Raw genomic sequence first — 24,543 nt, forward strand, 5'->3', positions numbered from 1 at the left:
GATGTATATGCTTCTCATTAAATTTATAGGACCACATATGTTAAATCAATCTCTTCTTAATACCATGGTCTAATGATAAGATCCTATCTATACTATATAATAACTAATCTGTACATCTAGCATTCTATCAATACAGTATCATCCTGTATTACATTCATTATTATATTTATAACGAATGTCCAACAAACACAAAAAAGGGGAATACAATAAAACACAAATTAAATTCAATTGTATATATCTTTCATGGCTAGTAATAGAATCAACGCGCCTTTCGGCCTTGAGCCTTCATCAGGTATCCATGTACTTGTACAATCTGAAAAAAAGATTAAAAAACAGGGGAACAGTATTGTGAGGATATATCAAAAAATATGTCTATGGGGAATACATGTTATCAGTCCTACTTATTATCTAATATATACAATTATAAACCTAATGCTAAAAAGCATCATATGTACATATATACATTTAATAATCTGTCATAGGCAGTGCATGAAAAGAAGCAGAATGGCGAAATTACAGAGTATAGTGAGAAAGATTTACTACCACACCCAGTGTGACAAAAGTAACCAAAAAAGGAAAAAATGAAAAAATTGTGTCCCTTCTCCCAAGGATCCGGGATCAAGATAAAGGACTATCCACAGATGTACGCTAGTCAGAAAACAAATAAACACCCATGTCTGAATTTAAGATGACAGGCTTCTATATTATTGCCGGGCGTGACGAAGATGATGGTTACCTTCTTGTGGGGTTACCCACAGGGTAATCTTCTGGATAGAATGTTGAACTGCCAGCTAAAAGCTATATTTGGCAAACAAGTCCTGGATAGAGATGGGCCATAAGAAACCATAATTAATCATACATGGTCTCTGCTGTATATAAGACCGGTATAGACAGTCAAGACAAACATACTTACCCGAGCACTATGAGGCCAGAGGGACAGTGGAGATTCTCTTTCCCCGAGTTTTTGTATAGGTACTCGGTCTACTGTATATTGTGTTTCCTATATAGTTCTTTCGCATAATTTTTTGTAAGCATATACATTTTGTTATCAATATGGAGACTGGGTAGACTTAGAAAAGGAATGGTGATTGCTCAAACGTTGGTGGCTCTCTATAAACATTGGGGGATTCCTGACTGATCAGAGACCCAGAAGGGCTGGGAAGGTAGCCAGGTGTTTAACAATTTACCTTTCCAAGACACCCCTACCTCTGAAAGGCAGGGAGGGCTGGGGAAGAGTAGTTCGCATGCCAACAAGCACAGGGGTTACAGAAGAGCTGTATTGCTTAAAAACAAAAAAACAAAAGAAAGCTCTAAAGCCTTTACACAATGACTTAACATCAAAATGTCATTAATATACTTATAAAGCAAAACAAAATACAAATAAGCAACACCTCAAAAAAAGAAAAGATTAACAGCCTTACACGCTAAATTAAGAAACAAATGAAATTACAATAACAAATGTGAAAAGAGCACCCGTCGGCTGAGCGCATTTTAGTCTGAAATCAAAGAAATTGTTTTCTAAAGCCTGCAAATGCGCACATCCGACATTACTTTTCACACAAAAAAATATTTTTGTATGTGATATCCACTTTTAGCTTAAACAACACCATGCGAAAAAAAGAATCAAAACGTCAAAGCCTTTATACAGTGACTCACACTCTGTCTCCAAAAGCAAAGGTACCCAATAATCAAAAGTTTGCCAAAACAAACCTAAACTACTAGCAAGAGTTTGCGTATTGCTGAAAATATACAGATAAACAACACACATAAAATGAATAAAAGCTTCACCAACACAACAAAAGATGAAAAGAAGAGCTAGCTGAAACACAGACAGAAACACAGAAAACAAATATTGCCCACAAACAAATGGAAATATCGTGAGGGGAAAAGCTGCAAGTAAGACGGGCATGCTCCATGTACGGCAACAACATGCGAAAAGGAGGGATATATGAGCTAGAGTAACCACATACAAGCAAGCCTTTGCAAAGGACATGAACTTACCAGTTACAAGTGATGGATAGGCTGTAAGCCCATAGAGTGAATACAGCATGTCTGGAAGAGACAGCGCATGAACTGCCTGTGCGAGACCTAAAAGGGGGAGGTCCCAAAATGCGTTTTTCTCGTAATGGCATTTTTTATTGACATTTGTATTGGACGTAGCGTGATAACAAGCTGTTGAATTTCCATGAAATTTCACAGGATAATAGAATATGATGTGCAGATGGTCCTTTTTGGAACTACATGTAATTAGGGTAAGTATTTTTTAAGTTATAAGGCATTTTAATTTATTGATATCTGTGATGCGTAGTTTCGTGAAATTTCTCAATAATACTGCTGTACATGCCAATGACAATGCATTATGTGATTGACTAATGACTGTCTTTACAAAAGTTAAAGGCAGCCATGTTGTTTTAACTACACTCTGGCTGTGTTCTGGGTTTATAAGTTTCTATATATTTTTTGGAAAATATACAGACTCCCACTGTGCAACCTAGGAAGTACTGTTGTACTTAAACAAATATATTAAAAAATACGTATGTAAAAAATACACTGTACTACACTATATTTCACAAATATAGTGTCCTACAGTGTATTTAAAACATTTGAAATGTTTAATTATTTACAAAACAGTCTATGGAGTACACTGGTAATACCTACAAATTACCGCACTACTTACATTTGCTTTTTAAATGTGGTTTGTACGTAAAGAGCTTTCAAAATATATAGAAGGATATAAATACATTTCTCTACCTATTACCACTTTAACAAAGTGGTGATAGGTAGGGAAAAACAATAAAACTTACTACTTACCTATAGCTAAGGCCCTAACCCAGAACGCAGCAATATTGTGATCAAAAATACATGGCTACGTTTTACAGCTTGTAAAAACAGCCATTAGCCAATTAGATACTACATTTTCATAGTCATGTAATGAGGTATACCGCAAAGATATACCGGCACACATAATATAACCAAGCATTTTGAGATTAATATGTTTAACACTACTTAAACTGTTTACACCTACTACCCAAAATTACTATTTACACCCTATATTCCTGCCACACTACATCTACATCTGTACGCCCACTTTCACGCTGCGTCTGTTGAAAGTACGACACTCCAATCTACACCACTCCACTCTTCACCACGCATCTGTGCACTGTTACAATCTATTCCACTCTACGTCACTCCACTATACGCCACTCCATTCTACGCTAAACCACTGTTCGCCACTACACTTCGGCCCACTCCAGTATACCCCACTCCACACCACTCCATTATATGCTATTATGCTCTACGCCACTCCATTGTACAATACTCCAGTCTATGCACTTCACTGTACTCTATTCCACTGTACACCCCTCCACTATATGCCACTTCGCTCTACGACACTTCAATGCACACTATTACACAGTACACCACTCCACTTTATGATACTCCACTGTACGCTATTCCACTGTAAGAAACTCCACTCTACACCACTACACTGTATGCTATTCTACTGTATGGCACTCCACGCTACATTACTCCACTGTACACCGCTACACTCAATGCAAGTCCACTCTACCACTCCACTGTGCACTACTCTACTGTACACCACTCCACTTTAAAGCACTCAACTAAAGGCCACTACACTCTATGCTATTCAACTTTACGCCATTCCACTTTAAGTCACTTCACTGTACACTATTACATTGTACGCCACTGTAGTTTACCCCACTCCACCTTACCCCGCTCCAATGTGCAACACTCCACTCTGCGGTATTCCACTGTGCTGCATGCACCTGTATGACCACCACTGTATGCTATTTCACTCTTCGCCACTCCACTATACGCCACTCAACTCTACACCACTCCAGTCTACACTATTCCACTGTACGCCATTACACTGTACATCATTCCACTTTACCCTACCCCACTCTATACCACTCCACTCCCCTCTACTCTACTCCATTCTACTCTACTCTACCCCACTCAAATGTACACTATTCCACTGTACGCCACTCCAGAGTACCCCACCCCACTCTACACTGTTCCACGATACGCCACTCCACTCTATGCCACTCCAATCTACTCCACTCCATTCTATGCTATTCCACTGAACACAACTCCACTGTACGCCGCTCTACTCTAGCTATTCCACTCTATACCACTCTACTTTACACCATTCTACTGTACACTATCTCGCTCTAGCCACTCCAGTCTATTCCACTCCACTCCCCTCTACACTTTTCCACCCCATGAGACTCCACTCTATGCCACTCTCATTGAAACTCCATTCTATGCTTCTCCACTGTATGCTATTCCACTCTTTGCTATTCTACTGTACACAACCCCCTCTACGCCACTCTACTCCACTGTACGTCAATCCACCATTTACTATTCCATTCAATGCCACTCCACTCTATGCTGTTACACTGTATGCCACTAGACTCTACCTCACTCCAGTGCACACCACGCAATACCCCAAGCAACCCATTCTCAGGGACACATATAAAAAAAGCCAGGGGGACTGTGCATTCACCCTCCTGAACCCTTATTAGGTCCTGGGGATTCCTTTTCCAGGGCCATACCAAAAAAGGGGAGTGTGCCGTATGGCCCCCCTCCCCAAGCCTCGTTGGGCCCTGGGTGTCCCAGGGCTTTTTTTTAAAGGGGGGTGCGTGGCATGCTAGTGTAAGGGTTCATTTACCAAGCCTCTCGTGGTTGTGTCACAGCCAATGCCCAATGTTAGTGCCCAAATCCTACTATTGGTATCTATCTCACAGTGGTGTCACATCAGTGACCCGATATAATTGCCTCGGTGTCTTTGCCCCAGTACCAGAGTCTGTGTCGCAGGTTTGGAGCACTCTTAATGTGATATTTTTATTTATAGCATGCATAAAATCCTACGGCTGATTCAAAGCACAGAGAAATGTGAATAAAGGAGGGTGAGGCGGATTCAAGAAGGATAAAGCAAGAAGATTAGAAATTGCATTTTTGTTCATAGGATAATGCACTTGTTAAAGAAGAAGGAGCTGGCAAGCCCCCAGCAAATAGTTAATCTATGCATTACTTACATTTTAGCAGAAATGTTATTTTGCTATCATAGTCTTATCTTATGATGATATGAAATTTTGCAGGACATGTTTGCTGATGAAAAAGTGAATCAAAATCAAAGTGATCAATCAATTTTCTTCTGTAGAAACGTTTCTCTATTTCTTTCTCTTTTTTTATTATTAGAAAAGCAATGCAAAATACAAAGGGTATTTTGAAATTGTTTCAGAATACAAATGAGTTTGCTCTTTAGCACACATGCTGTATTTATATCCGGCTGGATATGTTTGGAAAAAACAAAACTGTTATTTTAGAAGCATCACGTATATACCTACAGGGCCCTGCCTGTTGTCAGGGCCATCTAAGTGCGGCAATCATCAATAAAAGCCTGCCCGGCCCCATCAGGCCCCCATAGTTATGCAGAAGGTGGGTACATGCATGACAACAAGACCAACATTAAGTCTGAGCCACGGACGACTGGGGTTCATCTCAAGAAGCAGAAGCTGCTTGTGCCTTTCCCAGAACAGGGTGAATTGTAAGACTTGGTCGCAGACCACACAGTTCCAGGTCTGGGAACAATCCCAGTTATCAAAACTTGGGACTCGGAAGCTTGACGGTATAGGCAAGAGTGGAGACCTCAGCTTGTAGACAGAAGGTACTCAATCCAATCACAGTAACTGGAGGCACTCCAGAATGACATTAACACCACAGGCTCCACCCACTGACTCCAGGAGTGCTGCTGTGGATGTAGAAGCTATGTGAGTAGCTGAATGATGGGACTCACAGGAGACCTCGGTCCACATACCGCCATAGGGTAGAAGTGGAGTCTGCAGACCCAGGACAAGGCCAGCTCTCGGCACATAAGGAGTGCAAGGTCCACTGCGGAGGATGGACAGAGCGATCCAGATATTTTCATTGGATACAGTTACTTGGGCGTGAGAGTATGAATATTCTTTAATCGCAAGTGCATGCAGACTAGAGTTTGCGTGCCAATGGGGTGTAGCCTGGTAGAGGGACGGCAGGAAAAAGCGTGGCCAAGTCAAATTCAGCAGAATGAGAAGGAGACAGAATGAAGAGTTAAAAAGATCTGAAGTGCCATTTAATTGTTAAAAACAAAGTGTAGATGGTTGGATGATAGATGAGAAATCTTGTGATGCTAGAGAAGGTCATCCAAGTGCCTTGACGCCCCCTTGCCTAAATTCGTGTTGTTTTGTTGTCCCGCATTTGTACAGCGCGCAGTGAACTTTCCCTAAATGGTCAAGGATTAAGTATTTTTCTCTTTAAATCCAGAAATTATTTTTCCGCTAATGTGTGCTCAAGAATAACCAAAAGCATGCAGTTATGAAATTTGTCAAACCGAGAGAGTGACCATCATCCCCAGGTGCTCTCATTCTTTATGGATAATGCGACTAATTTACAACAATGCAGTTGTTGGCTTCAACTATATAAAGCAGAAAAAAGATTGATAGGATCCAAAGACTCGTTCAAAATGGCATGTTTTCTTGGAGAGACTGGAAAGGGGTGAAACAGGTATCTTCTCTAACAGTTTATGTAAAAATGTAAATGTGTGTATACTTGTAAAGCGCACTATCACCTAGAAGGTATCTTGGCGCTGTATACCACTGTGGAACCCTTCCTGGCTTTCCCTGTGAGACGCCCCTTACTGGGCACCTCCAAGGTGAGGCCAGGCATCCTAGCGCTTTCGGGGCCGTTGTGGAGATTAAGCAAGCTATTGCCCAGAGTTGCAGAGTGGGACCCATGATTAGAGTAGGCACCGAGGCGAGAATTATCAAGTCCGTGGACATTGAGCCCAAGATCCTGCTGCGTCGGGAATTGAACCCTGGTCCCGGGCCAGACCTCTGCCTCAGGGTCTGCCGCTCTAATCGGTGAGCCACACTTCTCCACTTGTTTATGGTGTAGCAAGGTTGCCACCGTCTAAGCCACAAGTCTTCAGCTATACTCCTCTGACACTCTGCCTGCCCTGCTCCAGGGTCTGGCTAGGGCAAACGGCAGACCCTTACACCAAACAAGAAATAAGTCTACTCTTGCGAGTCATAGTTTACAGCTTTTGTATTAACAGGGAGCATGCTGACGTGGACAGTACAGGAAAAGAGGGCTAGCCTGTATACCAGAAATAAAATCCAGATATTTTCATACACTATAGAGCAACATTACTTCATCTAATTTTGGTTTCGCAGCTATTCGGATAGTTTTCTTATAGAAATCTAGATTTTGTAAGCAAGTCTAACAATAGTACTTAGTGGATATAAAGGATTAGGGATTCAAAGAATTATGTTCACGAGCGTTTGAATTAAAGAAATGCATACAAAAGTAAATCCCGGTGATTCAAAGTGAACAAAACATACCCAATAATGGATTTGCAGTTAGCATGGTATTTCCCCGATGATATATATAAAAGGCAAGGTCAGTTTTTTGTATATATACCGAACAGGAACAATATCATCCCTCTTTTGGTATGGATAGAGTAGACCAAATATGATCAGTTGCCACTTGGGTATGCAAGCGTTTTAACTCTTGCGATAAAGGTTCAAAGTCATCATCAGGACAAAATGTTTAGGAAAAGGCTAGGTCCACTAAGGTACCTAGAATAATGCTGGTCAACCAGTCCTTAGTGATATGCAAATTAATTTACCTTCATGGATAAAACTTAACCCTGTATATGTTTTTGTTTTGCAGGTAACGTCTGGGTTGCTTACTTAAATGACCTGGTAAGTAACACATCACTTACTGGCAAAAAAGCTGGCATTAAGGTATGAACAATATGTTCATGTATTTATGTTTTTTATATAGGGCTGCCTTGTGATATGTAGTCCATTTGCAATGCTGAGATTTGGTTGTTTGTAGTTCCATTTTAGCACACGTCTTTCAATGAGTTGCAGAATCTGTCAATAAGGGAAGTGAAACCAAAGGTTCAATCTTCTTTGGTTGGCCACAAAGGAGAATGAAGTGAACTTTCTGGGACTACCAAGGAAGAGACAGGCGAGTGCAGTTCTCTAGTACACCCTCAGCGAGATTCTTCTGCCTCTGATTAATTCTGAACCCCGCTTTGGACCATCCGCACTCCAATAAACACTGGACTCCATTACGGAAACGGATTGAAGTTTACTGCTACAAACCTAAGGCCCCATAGTAACTTCAGGTCTCCAGGTCTCCAGCAACCACGCGACACTGCCCTCTGGATATTAATTGACCAGCAGATTACCGGATATCATTGATTGCCAGTACCCTTCCCTCCATAGGTGCCCGGCTAGGCCCTATGCGAGTATCCCCATCTACCCTTCACTCGCATAGATGCTCACCACATTACCTGTCGGTTACCTGCAGGTGTCCCTACATTGATAGGTCCTGATGAGACCCCAAACTGATAGAGGGGTCGAAACACCGTAGACAACTTAAAACAAACCAATCCTCAGTTTCTACTATTACGCTAGGAGGCTGTTGTAATTTATTGTGTATCCATTGAATGGTTGCTTCTGTAAAAAATATAGAAACCTTGTTTTTATGCCACAAAAAGTCACAATCGAATTTGATAAGGTTTCATTTTTCACTTGGGACACTTTCAATCAATCAATCAAAGACATTTATAGAGCGCACTACTTACCCGTAGGGTCTCAAGGCGCTGGGGGGAGGGGGTGCCGTTACTGCTCGAACAGCCAGGTCTTCAACTTCTTCCTGAAGGAGAGGTGGTCTTGGGTCAGGCGCAGGTCGGTCGGGAGGGAGTTCCAGGTCTTGGCGGCCAGGTAGGAGAAGGACCTTCCTCCTGTTGTCGCTCTTCGGATGCGGGGGACGGCGGCGAGGGCGTGGTTGGCTGATCGGAGGTGGCGTTTGGGAGCGTAGAAGTTGATTCGGTTGTTGAGGTAGCTCGGGCCTTGGTCGTGTAGGGCTTTGTGTGCGTGGGTGAGGAGGCGGAAGGTCATTCTTTTGTTGACGGGGAGCCAGTGCAGGTCTCTCAGATGTCCGGAGATATGGCTGGTTCGTGGGATGTCGAGGATGAGTCTGGCTGAGGCGTTCTGGATCTGCTGGAGTCTCTTCTGGAGCTTGGCGGTGGTACCGGCGTAGAGGGCGTTGCCGTAGTCCAGTCGACTGGTGACGAGGGCCTGGGTGACGGTCTTCCTGGTCTCAGTGGGGATCCACCAGAAGATCTTCCGTAGCATGCGTAGGATGTTGAAGCACGCCGAGGAGACGGTGTTGACTTGCCTGGTCATGGAGAGGGAGGAGTCCAGGATGAAGCCCAGGTTGCGTGCGTGGTCTGTCGGTTTGGGTGCGGTGCCCAGGGCGGGAGGCCACCAGGAGTCGTCCCAGGCGGAGGGCGAGGAGCCCAGGATGAGGACCTCCGTCTTGTCTGAGTTCAGTTTCAGGCAGCTGGTCGTCATCCACTCGGCTACCTCTTTCATCCCTTCGTGCAGATTGGCTCTGGCGGCGGCGGGGTCGTTGGTCAGGGAGAGGATCAGCTGGGTGTCGTCGGCGTAGGAGATTATGTTGAGGTCGTGTTGGCGTGCGATGGCCGCGAGGGGGCTCATGTAGACGTTGAAGAGGGTGGGGCTCAGCGAGGATCCCTGAGGGACGCCGCAGATGACTTTGGTGGCCTCTGACTTGTACGGTGGTAGGCGGACTCTCTGTGTTCTTCCGTCGAGGAAGGAGATGATCCATTCCAGAGCCTTCTCCTGGATTCCGACGTTGCTGAGTCTCTGCACTAGGGTGCGGTGGCAGACAGTGTCGAATGCCACGGAGAGGTCAAGGAGGATGAGGGCCGCTGTTTCTCCGTTGTCCATCAGGGCTCGGATGTCATCGGTGGCGGCGATGAGGGCGGTCTCGGTGCTGTGGTTAGCTCGGAAGCCAGACTGTGAGGGGTCGAGGGATCCATTCATCTCAAGGAAGGCGGCCAGCTGCTTGTTGACGGTCTTCTCGATGACTTTGGCTGGAAATGGGAGGAGCGAGATGGGGCGGTAATTTTTGAGTTCGGTGGGGTCCGCTGTGGGTTTCTTGAGTAGAGCGCTGAGTTCGGCGTGCTTCCAGCTCTCAGGGAAGGTGGCGGTGTCGAAGGATGTGTTGATGATGTCTCGCAGGTGGGGTGCGATGATAGCGTCGGCCTTGTTGAAGACGTGGTGAGGGCAGGGGTCAGTCGGAGATCCGGAGTGGACGGAGTTCATCGTGCGGACGGTGTCTTCGGTGCTGATCGGAGTCCAGGCGCGGAGGGTGGTGGTTCGGTCGTGGTGTGCGTTGGTTGGTTGTTGAAGCTGTTGTGTATGTCCGCGATCTTGTTGTGGAAGTATGAGGCGAGGGAGTTGCAGAGGTCTTGCGATGGGGTGATGTCGTTGTTTCTTTGCACTGAGAATTCTATAAAGTATGTAAAACTGTCATATAAATACCTTGTTTCTCTACACATTCTGTGTTACATGTCATTTATTTCTCTGATGTCCATCTATCCCCATTCTTTTGCGATTGCCTGATACATATCTCAATATTAATCATTGTGTCCACAGGAACCTTTGTTTTTTTAATTTAATTGTAAGCACCCGTGTTCCATGTGAGTAGGGTCTCCCTTGTGTCTCATACACGACTGGTAAGTAACGCATCACTTACTGGCTAAAAAACTGGCCTTAAGTTATGAAAAATATGTTTAAGTATTTATGTTTTTTATATAGGGCTGTCTTGTGACATGTAGTCCGTTTGCAATGCTGGGATTTGGTTGTTTGTAGTTCCATTTTAGCACACTTCTTTCAATGAGTTGCAGAGTCTGTCAGTAAGGGAAGTGAAACCAAAGGCTCAATCTTCTTTGATTGGCCACAAAGGAGAATGGAGCGAACTTTCTGGGACCGTGTCCTTTGAGGGAGAGGTGGGTGATCACTGTGGTTTCTGGTAAACAGATGCAGCTTCTGTCTTCAGATTTCTTTTAAATGTATCCGGTTTACATTGGCTTCACGGGCGAGGACTAAGGGACTTCCAGAGTTGTGCCCACAGTCCCTGGATTGTCCTGCCTTCAGGTGTTTTCCCAATGAATCTAGATTAAGAAACCTTATTTGCATTACTTGAACTGAGGGTGAAACTGAAAAAATTAGTGCTGTTCTCCAGATGTTGTTCCTAGAACTGGTGGGAGGAATTGTGATTCAGAACTCACAACTGTGATTTCGCTCTAGGCAACCCAGAATGTGACAACTGCAGACTCATCCTGAGAACGGATGGTGTTTGAGGAGGAGGTGGGGCATGATGCGGAGCTCGTCACCCAGAGAGTCACAAGAAACTTCCACATTGGTGGTGTCATGCTGCAGAATGTGTCATGAAAATTGGTAAGCGTGTAAAAAGATTCATATGGTACCTTGAGGGGCATGTTTTGGGAGAAGCATCTCATTATACACACATATGGGTTCCTTATGATAGTAAAATATAATTAGGGCTCCCGGTTTTTTGGTATTATTTTGGGGGCATTTCTGTCTGTGTTTATCATATTCATTTGTTGTCAATTTTATCTGTATTTATTCAGTTTTAGTTTAGGTGTTGTGAAAAAATAATAATAGCTGAAACTAGTATATTTTCACATGTATTTAGCTGATAAATGTATGCTCTTAGTTGGATGCCTGACAGGATTCAATGATATGAACAACCCCAGACGATGAATCATAAAGTTATATTAAAACATGGAAATTTTTGCATCAAGCTTGGGCATATCTTCTGTTGTTTGCACCTTATTACTTAAATGAATTTCTTGTTTACTCCCTTTACCTCTCAATCTGCACAGCTATTGGCCTGGTAGTCATCGAGAATCAATTAAATACAACGGAATTTCCGTTTTTATACATATCTAAAATTAACTACAAACAGGAAAATAAATGGTTTTCAGTCTGTATTTATCTGTAAAAATCATTTTTTTAAAGGAAAACAGGGAGCCTTAAATATAATGTGTCAAACACATGCAATGTGACAAACAAATGCCCTCTTAGGAGGCAACCAATACTTGTTAAGATTCATTCTTATTTATGGTGGATATCTGAACCTCCTGGCATAGAGCTTACTCAGATAAAATTATCCCTTACAAGATGTGTGAAGTAGCAGCTTGTGGGGGAGTCACTGGACTTTAATAAAACGGGCTCTATAGACACCAAAGGAGGAATTTAGAGTTTGGTAGACCACCAAACTCTCCGTTTCCCCGTCCCATTTAGAGGTCAGGCATCTTTAGGTTACCAGTGGCGGAAGCTCACCTGATTCCCATGTCTCAAACTCTCGCCCTGGCAGACTGTTTGTCTCATGATCCACAGGCCATAGTGGTAGTGGCACCACAATAGGATATTCTCTGCCCGGTTCTGCCATGCGAGAATTGGTGGACCTAGGCGAGGAAAACAAAAGGCCCTGTTGCGTGGGGAGGAAAACTCCTTGGACTTGTGGCCTAATGTCAGTTAGCTTTTTTAGAAACAAATCATCACTTTGGTTGTTGCCCCTAAAAAACAAAAAGAAATTTCTAATAGGACATAAAAAGCAAGCATTTGTAAAGCCAGTCTGTCCTGCCTATGTGAGGCATTGGCTTTACCAATGTATATGGCTGAAAGGTAAAAGAAAAGCGCCATGACACTGCCAGAGCTGGCTACGTTATTAGTTGTCAACTCAGCGCAGAGTTGTGACGAAAGTGTATCTGCCCATATGGCGGATGCACTCCCATCGCAGAGATACCCGCCAGCCGGGGACCACCAGTGGTGGCAGTGGCCCACTGCCGCGAATTTTGAGGCCTGTGTTATTCAGATAAAATATGACAGGGTCCTTAGTTACAATTACACATCCTGCAGCCGTGCCACAAAAGCCTTTAACCTAGGCATACTCTGCTGTGTTGTCCTGTCTTCCTGCTCTTACAGTTTCAGCACTCAGCAACGAGGCGCATTTCACTAGTTGTACATGAAATCCACGTGACCATGTCAGCGCTTCCTGCCAGCTGTCACTTTGTAGGTTTTTGTTTCCTGTGTGGAGGCCTGTGGTGGATGTGTCCTTATACACGTTACTTCTGTGATCTGCAGGCCTCCACTTTCTTCACCAGAGAAAGATCCCAGGGTGTGCTTAGTCAGTTAGGAGTACGTGGTATATCATTTTCAGAGCGCTATGGTAGAGCTCCTCGGCGCTATAGAGGCCTCCTCAATACCCTGTTTAAATTTTGTAAATTGCAAAAAACACACAAATAAAGAAAGGACAAACTACAAACACCAGTAATAAAAATACCACAGGATGTGCAACTTACACCCGACAAGGGACAATTAATTGTCTATTCAAAGCCAACAATAGGCCTCATCCTGTCACAGTGCTGCCCGCCTCGCCTCATCCCCAATAAAACCTAATAAAAAAGCTGAGTTGTTTTGCCCTCCTCTAAGGTTGCCGGCGTCATTCGATGCCCGCCGCTCTTGCACCCCGCCATAAGCGTCGTCACCAATAACCGCATACCCGCGGTGCTTCCGGCCTCTGAGGTGAAATGTCACGGAGAGGGAACGCGGGCTCGGTGAGACACAGAGAGGAAGTTGATAAAGATGCCGTTGACGCCCATTTACGGTCAGAATTATAAAAAGAAGGGAAGTGAAGAGAAAAGGGTGGAGGGCGCTCGTGCAGCAGCAGCAGCACCGGCGCGAGCTGAGACGTCTTGGAACCCTGAGGGAGGCGAACGCACGCGGTCAGCGGCGGCGTTGCGTGCATCAGCTGGCACGCGGCGGCGGCGTGGATCTGCACCTGATAACAGAGCGCGCTGAGAGACTTAGGACGCAGAGGTTCTGCATTCACACGGGGCACACAGCGTGGCGCACCGGCCCAGAGCCTGCTGAACACCAGGCACACTAGGCCGGAGAGTGCCCTTCACCCCTCCATGCTGTGTCTTAGGAGCGCTGGCCCCGGATTCCAATTGGAGTGCCCTTAACGACGAAATAGAAGGTAAGCCCCGTTCAGCCATTTTTTTATACTACACTTTTCCCCTCTAATGACAGACAGTCCAGGAGCAGGTGTCACAATAAATAGTTTATCCTCATGTAAAGCCACGCAGAAGCTTTCTCTCACCACACACAAATTGGGTATGGTGACAATGTTATTCTCCCAAGGCCAAGGTCGTGGGGGGAGGGCGGGGGGTTGGGGGGGGGGGGGGGAGGTGGTCCTATTTTAGGATGTAGTTTGGGGTTTCTCTCAGAGCGGCTGGCGTGGTCCCCCGGGCCGAGACTAGGCATGCACGCTGTGGAGTTTATCTCCTCGCAACAGGCTCTCTTCTCTCCGTGGTTACATATCTTGGAACAACTTTGCTCACTCCCTAGCCTAGACCAAGTCGAATAGTGCAGCTGTGGTTATGGGGAGTTCTGTTGTTCTGCAGCAAAGAAGTCACAGGCTTCCTCCAAGCGCTCCTCACTACCGAGGACCCTCGGAGTGAATGCCTGCCCAATTTAAGAGAATCAAGAAAAACATTTCACTGTGCGCACATCTGCCAACCCTACTGATTTAGGAAGTAAGCATACCACTTTTTATCAAAACTACAGTCTACAATTTCTTGGAGTCAACTTGCTGATTTTGGGGAAACTGCAAATTTAACCTTACCAAGAAAGCTGAAAATGTAGTTATGTTCTGAAATGGATTACTCAAAGCTGCTACTCAAGTAACTGACATCACTGCTCAGCACAGGTGGGGCTACTTTGAAGAGATGGGGAGGTTAGAACTGGCCACCATGCACAAAGTCCACTCATATATTGCATAGCATTTAATCCGCATTTCGCCACCTGAATTTAAAGCCATGTGGTGCTTGCATCTGAACCCTGATTACTGGTAATACAGATTTACGTGCAGGGCTATTGTGAGGCCGTAAATAAGTTTTCCGCATGGTATACTGGCTCATAAATACCGATGTTAAAAGTTAATCTAAAAAAAAGCATGCAGGCATGGGTTTTCAACATACAGTTCCACACAGAACTCCTAATTCCATGCCATTTCCATTTTTCCACCACTCTGAGCAGGTGGTAAATGGGAGTCAGGGTCTGGGTAGAGGGTGGGTATGGTAGCAGTGGGCAAGGGAGGATGTGGCCCGACAGGTTGGTAAATTACATTGTCCCCATGCGGCGGGGGGATCAGGCACGCGCTGGACCTGGCCAGATACACTTGCAGCCCAAGCCTAACATGATGTGATCAGATGGGTTTTCCAGGTCCGTTGTTCTCACACCCAAGAAACCCAAGTGCAGAACACTCGTTCAATTATAATCAGTGTCACTGAAATTATGCGGTTCTACAGCCACTGCTATCTTCTTGTAATTAAGGATTTGCTGCATGTGCCGCATAATCCTTCATCTGCTGCTTAATTTGCAGATTTCAACAAAAAAAGTGTTGTGCTCAAACAGATCAGAAGTTACTAAAACTATGCCGATATGTGTTACTGAGTCACACGCGTTGTAAGACCATTCACAAGGTTGACTGGTCATCTTTCAGTCGCTTATTTATGTATTTAGATTTTATACTGGCACTAATGATGTGACATCACAGCCCAATCAGTATTACCATGTGTAAAAATAACAAAGCAATGAAGTAATAACATCAGAAAATGTGTGCCACATAATTTGCCTATTCCTGCAGCATAATTTAGACAACCCTGCTGCACAATTTGATGCTCCCCTGCTGCATAATTCCAGGGGCCCTGTTTATAATTAGGCAGAGTGGTAACTCACCGAAGGATACCACTCCTTCCAACTTGTGGTCAGGCCTTGTACGTTTTCCTGTGATACCATCAGGTTGGAGGGTCCAGACGCCATTTCTAGTGACCACTAACTTGAGTATTAGTGACTTTAGATCTTGGAAAACCGTACCTCAGTGGTTGGAAGCTGTTGGCAGGTATTTGGGTGTTGTGGCGCATTACAGGACTATAGGAATGCCGCTTAGTAGTAAAACCTGAGCAAAACGGGGTTAAATACGGTCACTAAGACAGTGCTTAATTTGTAAAAAATAATAAGCGCCGGGCCCTCGCCAGGAGTCCACCGCAGTTTGCACCACACATTGCCACTATACTTATACAACTACTAATCATCACACTGCTACAAGTTGACAGTTCATACTGTTCGAGGCCGCCAAAGCTTTGAGAATGGATTGAGAGGCAGGTATTAGTTGTTTATAATGTATGAATTAACAAAAAACTGTTTTTCTGCTCATCTTTTAATTGCACAAATAGCATAAATTCAGGTTCTGGTAATTAAGTGCCGGCAATTAAGAGCCAGTGCCGACCACAGAAAATCACCGGCCTAAATTAAGCTTTGCACTAAAATAAAATCTCACATGACATGTTTGCTACTTGGCTCGATAAAAAAGATCTTGATATGACCTCTTGCTTGGGGTCATTGCTGTCAGACAGCTCATTTCTGTAGCCGTCCTTGGTAGTGTCTCTCCCTCGTCTCTCTGGTCTCCCTCTGGGAGGGCATGCATGTACCGCCGGGCTAGCCCCATGCCCCCCCTGCAGCCAGCTGTATCACACTCACTACACTAGTGAGGAGCCCATCACGTGGAGTGAGAGGCCTGACACTGCAGGCTTTAGTGGAAGTGGAGTACCCCCTCCTGCTCGAGATTTCCAGTAACTACAGGTAACTTATCTTGACTATTTCTGGAAGAGTACAAGCTCAGTGGCAAGCACCTGCAACGAAAGAATCTTACAACTGGCAGCATTATAATCCCCGACCAATCAAAAAACCTTATTCTATTTTAAATAATAATCATAAAAGTACAGTAGATATAAAACAGCACATACACTGCTTACAAAAACCTGGATTTATATTTCACAATTGATTTTAAAAAGCACTGCAAGAGAAACATCATCCCCCATAAGCATCTGTAAAAAAAATACAAAGCTGGTCTGCAGTGAGTAAAATTACATCGTTTCAACAGAGGAATACAAAATTGCTTAGAACAAATAATATAAAATGTACAAAAAAAAGACAAAGTGCATAAGTATTTGATCAGAATAGCCGTCGCAGGGACATGCGCAAATATTACAACTATCATAATACCTCAAAGGAAAACATAGCAGTGAGCCAATTGTCCCAGTCCTAAAACGAATTAGAAGTGTTCTTTCCCAATGCCCAGCCAACGCCAGCACATAAGGTTCAGTACCGAATGTGGTTTGCTGAATAGCATATTGCCTGATTTCCACACTTTCCTTATCCATGCACCTATTTTCCATGAACATTTTTTCACCAACAATCTACCTATTTTATGATTGGTCGATGGTTTCTCAAAAAGAGAGGGCCTGCCAAAACTGCCAAGAGCCGCTTTACATATGCAATCCAGGGGTATGTTTTGGCTTTAAACATATAGAGGCAAGGACACTGCCTTGACAGGCTCTGTGCCCGAGTCTAAAGGGGGCAGGCTCTGTGCCCGAGTCTAGGACCGAAATCACACCCTAGCTGTCAGAGCCGAGTGTAATTGCGCTAGAAAATGGACCAAAGTAACATCCAAGTCCCAACGCCAATAAATGTTGCCACATCTTCGACCGGTTAACCTGGTCAAATGCACAAGAGAGATCCATGAAGTCCAGACACATGGGGCGGTTCTTGGCTACGGTTTATTTACCTATGATCAAATGAAGATCAAGGCATTTCTCCATTGTAGCTAGACCTTCACAAAACCCTTTCCACCTCATGCACAGTCTCTGGCTGTAACAGTGACACCTAGAAGGGATTCGACTTCTACTCTCAAGAAAACCATCCAATGCATTTACACCAGTTTCTTTGTGGTGGTTTAGATTAACAAGAGCTAGGTGTGATCATTATTGTGGGGAGGGTATGTGAGTTCATGCAGATGGTTGGTGTGATTAACAGATGAGTTAGAGGGAACTTGGTATTGTCAGTTTGCAGGTATGACTTTCAAAAAAGGAGAGGTAGTGATCCTTGAAATTTCGGGATGAAATGAAGGCAATTGACAGAAATAAAATAATAAAGATTAAGGCAGACATGCATGTTACGTAAAGCAGGCTATGCTCAGAAAGAGCAGTCAAGTAGAGAACGGAAAGTAAGGAGAGGCCACTCAAACATTTGGGCGAGGGGAGCTTTTCATCCACGATTTGGTGAATACAGAGAAGGCTTTTTGAGATGAGAGGAAATACAGGGGCATATTATCAAGGGGGTTTATCTCTGCTTTTTTGGCTTTAAAAGCCAAGAAAGCGGAGATAAAATTATCTCCCTATTACCTAGCTGTTGCTACCACCAGTTAGCGACAGCTAGTAGGAGATTGCGACCATCTTGGGCCCCGCTTTACATGTCAGTGATATTTATCACTAATGACATGCAAAGTGGGCGTGCCAAGATGTTAGCGACTGGAAACAGTCACTAACATCGCTATCTCCTATTACCAACTTTTGGAGATATTCGCGCTAAGCGCAAATATCTCCAAAAGCTAACACCTGCCCTGAGCAGTTCTTAGCCATGTTATCCAATGGGAGGTGGATAACATGGCTAAGAGCATTAGTTCGGTAATGCATGAATATCGCTGACTTTTCAGCGATATTCATGCATTGCGGCCGATTTGTATCGCATTTGCGATAAACCTTGGTAATATCAAGGTTTATCAGCGATAAAAATCGCCGCAGCTCAGCGGTAAAATGTTGTCTCTAACCAAGCAATAGCAATAATTATCGCTATTGCTTGGTAATATGCCCCACAGTCTCGTAAGAACCTTTATAAAGAGAGGTGTTCTCTGCCACTTAATGTGACCTAATTGTATATCTCACACTATGTGGATGAGGCCTGAGGAGCGGATAGAATATTCCAAGTGCGGCCCTTCCCCAAATTGCACACTTTGCTCTAGCTGAGACCTACAAGCAATAGACAGAAAATGACTACCAAAATTGAACACATTGAGGCGGCTGGGACTCCATGTCTAGACACAACACTGCAAATGTAGTCTCCTTATTTCGATACAATATTCCAGATGAGATGGCCAAAAACTGACACAGTTCTCCAGATGTTGCTTCTAGAACTGGGAATTGGAATTGCAATTCAGAAATCACATGCTTCCCCTCTGCTTTCATTTTAGGTAGACTGCCAGAATATGGCCGCGATAGACTCTTCATGGGAGCTGATGGTGTTTGTGGAGGAGCTGGGGCCTGATGCAGAGCCTGTCACCCTAAGGGTGACCGGGAGCACCCACATTGGCGGTGTCATGCTGCAGACGGTGGAAGACATTAGTAAGTACAAGTAAACACCTTTTCATGCTCAGTGGGAGGCATATGTTGCTGTCAATATCTCTGTCTCTATGGCCAATGAGAGGCACGCCTCTTGGTGTCAGTGTACATGATTGTATGGTCTCCAAGAAGCCTTCTTGCTGGCAGTTTATGTTTTTGTGCTGGACGAGAGCCACCTCGTGGTTTGAGTGTGTCTGTTTCTGCAGTTGGTAAGGCACCTCGCTTGCAGTCAGTGCATCTGTTTACATCATCACTGAGAGGCACAGTTCTTGCTGTTACTTTATATGTTTGTATGGTCAGTGATAAGGTCCTCTTTTGGAGTCAGAATTTATTTTTCTTTCTTTTGCTGTCAGTGTATATGTGTTACAGCAAACAAATGATGGACGGAATGCAGACAATGCAAACATTCAGCCCAGCCAAAAGATCCTGGTTGAATCCATCGTTTTTTGCCCACTACGCCACTCCAGTTTGGCCCCAGCCATATGCAAATCAGTCTTGACCCTGTGCCCCATGGGAACAGTCCAGACCGACCTGCCAGGCCAGATCCTCCCTGGATCGTAAACAAGCATCCTGGGACCAGTTTCAGGGTATGTCACCCTTCTTCAGCCAGGCTAGCTTGAATCCAGAGGCACTGTGAGTAAGGGACCCACGTCTGGGCATACCCATCCCACAAAAGTGACGCTAACCAGTGCAAATTTTTGATTTGCTATTTTCTTTCCAGTGCAAAACTTGTTGTGCCCTGGAAAGCACTCTTTAAGTAGCGCAAAGCAGTGTGAAGCACTGCTTTGCATTAGTTTGTGCCGAGGGGGTGTACATGGAAGTACATGGGAGTTCTCATGCAACCACCCATGCCTCTTGACGTAAAACCATATTTACAAATAATTTTACACATGGTTTTGGGCCAAAAGGTAACGCCCCTTCAAATGAGGCGCTAGCAGGAGAAATGCTTTCATTTCTCCATGCTTTTCCGACTTTCCATGCGTGCTTCACTGTGCAGCAGGTATTCAAAGTGGGAAAAGCTTTGCACCGTGCCTTGCATAGTACTTTGTACAGGAAGGATACCTTTCCTGTACAAAACCTATGCTACACTCAACGTACACACCATAGCGCTGCGTCGCTAAGGTGTGTGCATGGCGCACAGCAGCTGAAATCTGCGCCGGGGCAAGGGAAAGGGTATGAGAGATCCATGTCTCTGAAGATATGGTGCTCTCCTTCTCCCTCCCTGCTTTGTTCGCCATAAGTTTGGCAGGGTATGCTCAGACGTGAGTCCCTTGCTCACTTTGCCACTGGATTCAAGCAAGTCTGGCTGAAGACGGCTGTAATGCCAGAAACCGGTCCTAGGAAGCTTGTTTCCGGTCCAGGGAAGGCTTGGCTTGGCAGTTCGGGCTGGACTGTTCCCATGAGGCACAGGGTCAGACTGACTTGCATATGGCCATGTCTGAACTGGGGTGGCAGAGTGGGCTAAAGAACAGTGATGGATTAAACCCAGATCTGTTGACTGGGTGTGAGTGTTTGATTGGTTCAGATGCTCCGTCCATCACCACCCCCTTTTGTACCGCTATGTTCGCCATAAGTTTGGCAGGGTATGCTCAGACGTGAGTCCCTTGCTCACTTTGCCACTGGATTCAAACAAGCCGGGCTGAAGACGACTGTAATGCCAGAAACCGATCCTAGGAAGCTCGTTTCCGGTCCAGGGAAGGCATAGCTTGGCAGTTTGTGCTGGATTGTTACCATGAGGCAAAGGGTCAGACTGATTTGTATATGGCCATGTATATGGCCATGGCAGAGTGGGCTAAAGAACGGTGATGGATTAAACCCAGATCTGTTGACTGGGTGTGAGTGTTTGATTGGTTCAGATGCTCCATCCATCACCACCACCACCCCCTTTTGTACCGCTCCTTCTCCCTCCCTGTCGCGCAACGCGGTGCAGCCTCACGAGGGGGTTGCGCTGCGTTGCGCTACATTTTTGAAGACCTCCCCCTAAGCGTGTACCACTCAAACACCCTAATGGTTAATTGCAGTGTAGGTTTGGGTCTGCTTCCAGTCTTTGAGCCCTCTGAATTATTGACAGTGGGTTTCGGACATACAGTACCGTCTGCTACACTGGGGAGGAACCAGGGGCGGTGTCAGCCCCCTGCTTTAGCAGCGGCAGCAGGCGGCAGGGTACTTGTTGGGCATCTTCTGTCTGCAGCTCGGCAGACAAAGGCTCACAATTAACGTTAATGGGTGGGAGGGTCAGCAAGTGGATGGATGGATGGGTGGAATGGTGGGTGGATAGATGCCTGGATGAATGAGAGATATGATGGATGAGTGAAAGGGAGGGCAGATGGGTGGATTAATAAAAGGGTGAATGGATGGATGGATGAGGAATAGGATGGATGATAAGAGAAAGGATGGATGGATGAGGGAGTAAAAGGATGGATGGATGAGGCAAAGGGTATATGAATGGGTGGATGAGTGAATGGATGGATAGAGTGAAAGGGTGGATGGATGGATGGATAGATGGATGGATGCGTGAAGGATGGCTGTAAAGATGGATGAGTGAAATATTGAATGGAAGAATGAACAAGGGGGTAGATGGATGGCTGGATGAAGGGGTGGATGGATGGATGAGTGAAAGGGTAAATAGGTGGATGAAGGTTGAAAGGATTAATGAATAGATGCGTGGACAGAAGAGACAAGCAAGCTCTACTGGGGAGGGCACAATGTCTTGCTTCGTTTACTTGGTGCCATAAGAATGTTGGTTCGTAGTGGGGGGCATCTTCATTTTCTGGATGCTACCTTGTGAGGAACAGCTGATTTGTGACTCCAAAGTGAAGATGTGTGTTATGCTCCTGCCTCTCTTGCTGTCTGGGTGCACGTTTGTATCCTCTTTGAGAGCCTCCCTGGGCTGTTACTGTGTCTATTTCCATAGTCTGTGAGAGCCACTTCCCTTGTGGTTGATTCTTTGATCAGCAAGAGGCCTCTTTCTTGTAGCTGATGGTGTGTGTTCCTTATGGACAACGAGGGGTCCCGCTCTTGCTGTCTGTTGGTATGTTTCTATACACATCTTACTATCCATGCATGTTTTTCTTTGGTCAGTATGATGCTTTTGGAGCCTTATCATTTAGGGCCCAGTCGGTTCTGTGGTCAGGTCTCGGCTCCTCCGTCTCTCCCCAAAGCAGCTTCCTGTTCTGGCTGAGCCCTTATCCAGTGGCCGAGTGATACCGACTCAGAGTGAGAGGAGGAAGTGAGTGAGCGCTTTGTCATGGACAGCCAAAAATAACCATCAAGAGGGTGTGGATGGGTGGACAGTACATGAGACTTTCTGTACACAGATGTCAGAGAGGGCCCTTCATCATCTCCCCTGTCACCTGCTCCATTAACCCAACCTCCACCTTCTTCACCTACTACAAAACCATCCCAGTGAACTCGACCAATGTCCTCTCCATTAACTTTTTCATCACTTCTTCTGTCACCTCCTCCTTCACCGCCTTCATCACCCTCTCATTCACATTTTCCATCATCGCCTTCATTATTTCTTTTAACACCTCCTCCAAAACCTTTTCGGTCAAATCTCTTTCATTTCCTCCATTAGCCTCTCCATACCCTCTGTCACATACTTCATCACCTCGTCACCTCTAACACCACTTGCTTCAGCACCTTTCCATCGCCCCTCTGCATCATCTCCTCCATCCCTTTGACTACCTCTTTTTCATTACCACCATCATTTTTTCCTCCTCCATTACTTCTGTCTTGTCTCACCATCACCTACTCTATCCTATGCTTCATCATCCTCTTTAACACCTCTTTTACATTGACCACAAACTCCTCTATCATCTGCCTCTCCTTTCACTGTGTATACCGTATCCTCTTCCATAACCACACAGATGAACAGCTCTATCAGCCCCTTGATCACCTTCTCATCACAGTCTGCTGTCTTCCTTCATTACCGGACCCACCACTTCCTTCATTACTCCATCCATTAACCCCGGTGTGGTGGACCTCATTGTTTACTCTTAGTCTATACAGCATGCACCAGTGATGAGGGCAACAGTTCAGGGAAAACAAAATCCAAACATAGGCGAGTACCTCATACTGACTAGGGTGCATCGAGTTATGTTGGCACACTGTCCACCAAACCCCACCCTCTTGGGAGCTTGATAGATTCAGATGAGCACTGCATGTACTCCAATCCAAACCATTTACCTCACACTTGCTAAAGTCCTGAACTTCATGCCCACACCCTACTAAACCTTTCATGCGGTGCCTGCTTTTATTGCTACTAAATAAGATGGCTCATCGTCTACCAACCTCTGAGGACCTTCTTGACACTGTGATTAATCTGTCTATGACCCTGCCCCCTGCTTACCCAAGTTATCTCCTGCCACATCCAACCTGCCTGTATAGCTAATAGAGCCCTCCACCCACTCACTGATCTAGATTCACTCTCTTTATCCTCTTGGTTCGGTGCCATTGGAATGCTCTGCCCATAGTGTTCATTTTCATTGCATCAGTGGAAACTTGAATTAATATTTTCATTTCCTTTGACTTCCAGGCTAGCACACTGACTCCATGGCCAGATGGGTCACCACACCTCTCAAAACACTTTCTGAAATGTATGTCTCATTTTTATTTCCTGGTCATGGTGCGATCTGACAAAAATCTCTGCCATACAGCCCACTGGCTGTTTCGGGGATTACAGGGAAAATTGAGGTTGTGTCTTCTACAAGACCAGTTAGTCTCATAAGACAAACTGAGTAAAGACCATACATATGGAAGGTGAGAGTAATTAGGACCAGGGGTCAAGGATCCAGGATGCTGTGGCCTAAGATCGTGAAAGCCAAGGCGTAGCGGAATAAAAGGGAATAGAAGTAGAGTTAAACATGAGTACCAGGCTTAAGGGGATAGGCAAGCATTTTTCAGAATTCTAGCAGGGTAGAAGTTTCCCAGATAGATAAGCACCAGGTCTTGGACAAGAGCACACTAGAAATAGGTATTTTTGAGAACAGATCAGCTCATGTACAAGGAGACAAGTACAGGACACCCACATGGCCTCAGCACATCTGATTCTAGGTCACAAACTATATATTTGAGGAAAGAAAACTTCAGCCTCAGGCTTATCACAATGATTACTCTAACATGCACCATCTTAGACTGTACAGTAAGCAAACAATCCAGTCTGGCAGAGCTTTAAATTGACAAATAAAACCACCCTACCTTTGTCATTGATTCAATTTGTTGGAAGGCGATAAGATCCAACCCCACTGTCAGTCACTCCACAGAGACAATCCACGACATATACCACTTACACACATATTCGGTTGGATGGTTGCAAGAGTCCTGTGAGAAGT

The 24,543-nt window shown here is 45.0% G+C and overlaps 1 protein-coding gene across 1 annotated transcript in view; it reads left to right on the plus strand.

Moving 5' to 3' along the window:
- Positions 1–13,535: 13,535 nt before the first annotated feature.
- The window catches only part of FERMT3 (FERM domain containing kindlin 3), a 100,952-nt gene continuing 89,944 nt past the window's right edge, over positions 13,536–24,543 (plus strand). Inside the window, exons 1-2 of the mRNA XM_086938143.1 lie at positions 13,536–13,950; positions 19,063–19,213. Coding sequence (XP_086794269.1) covers positions 19,078–19,213 — 136 coding nt within the window. The 5' untranslated portion in view covers positions 13,536–13,950; positions 19,063–19,077. The remainder of the gene's footprint in view (positions 13,951–19,062; positions 19,214–24,543) is intronic.

Source organism: Lissotriton vulgaris, chromosome 9 (genome assembly GCF_964263255.1).
Source record: "Lissotriton vulgaris chromosome 9, aLisVul1.2, whole genome shotgun sequence".
NCBI classification, from domain to species: domain Eukaryota; kingdom Metazoa; phylum Chordata; class Amphibia; order Caudata; family Salamandridae; genus Lissotriton; species Lissotriton vulgaris.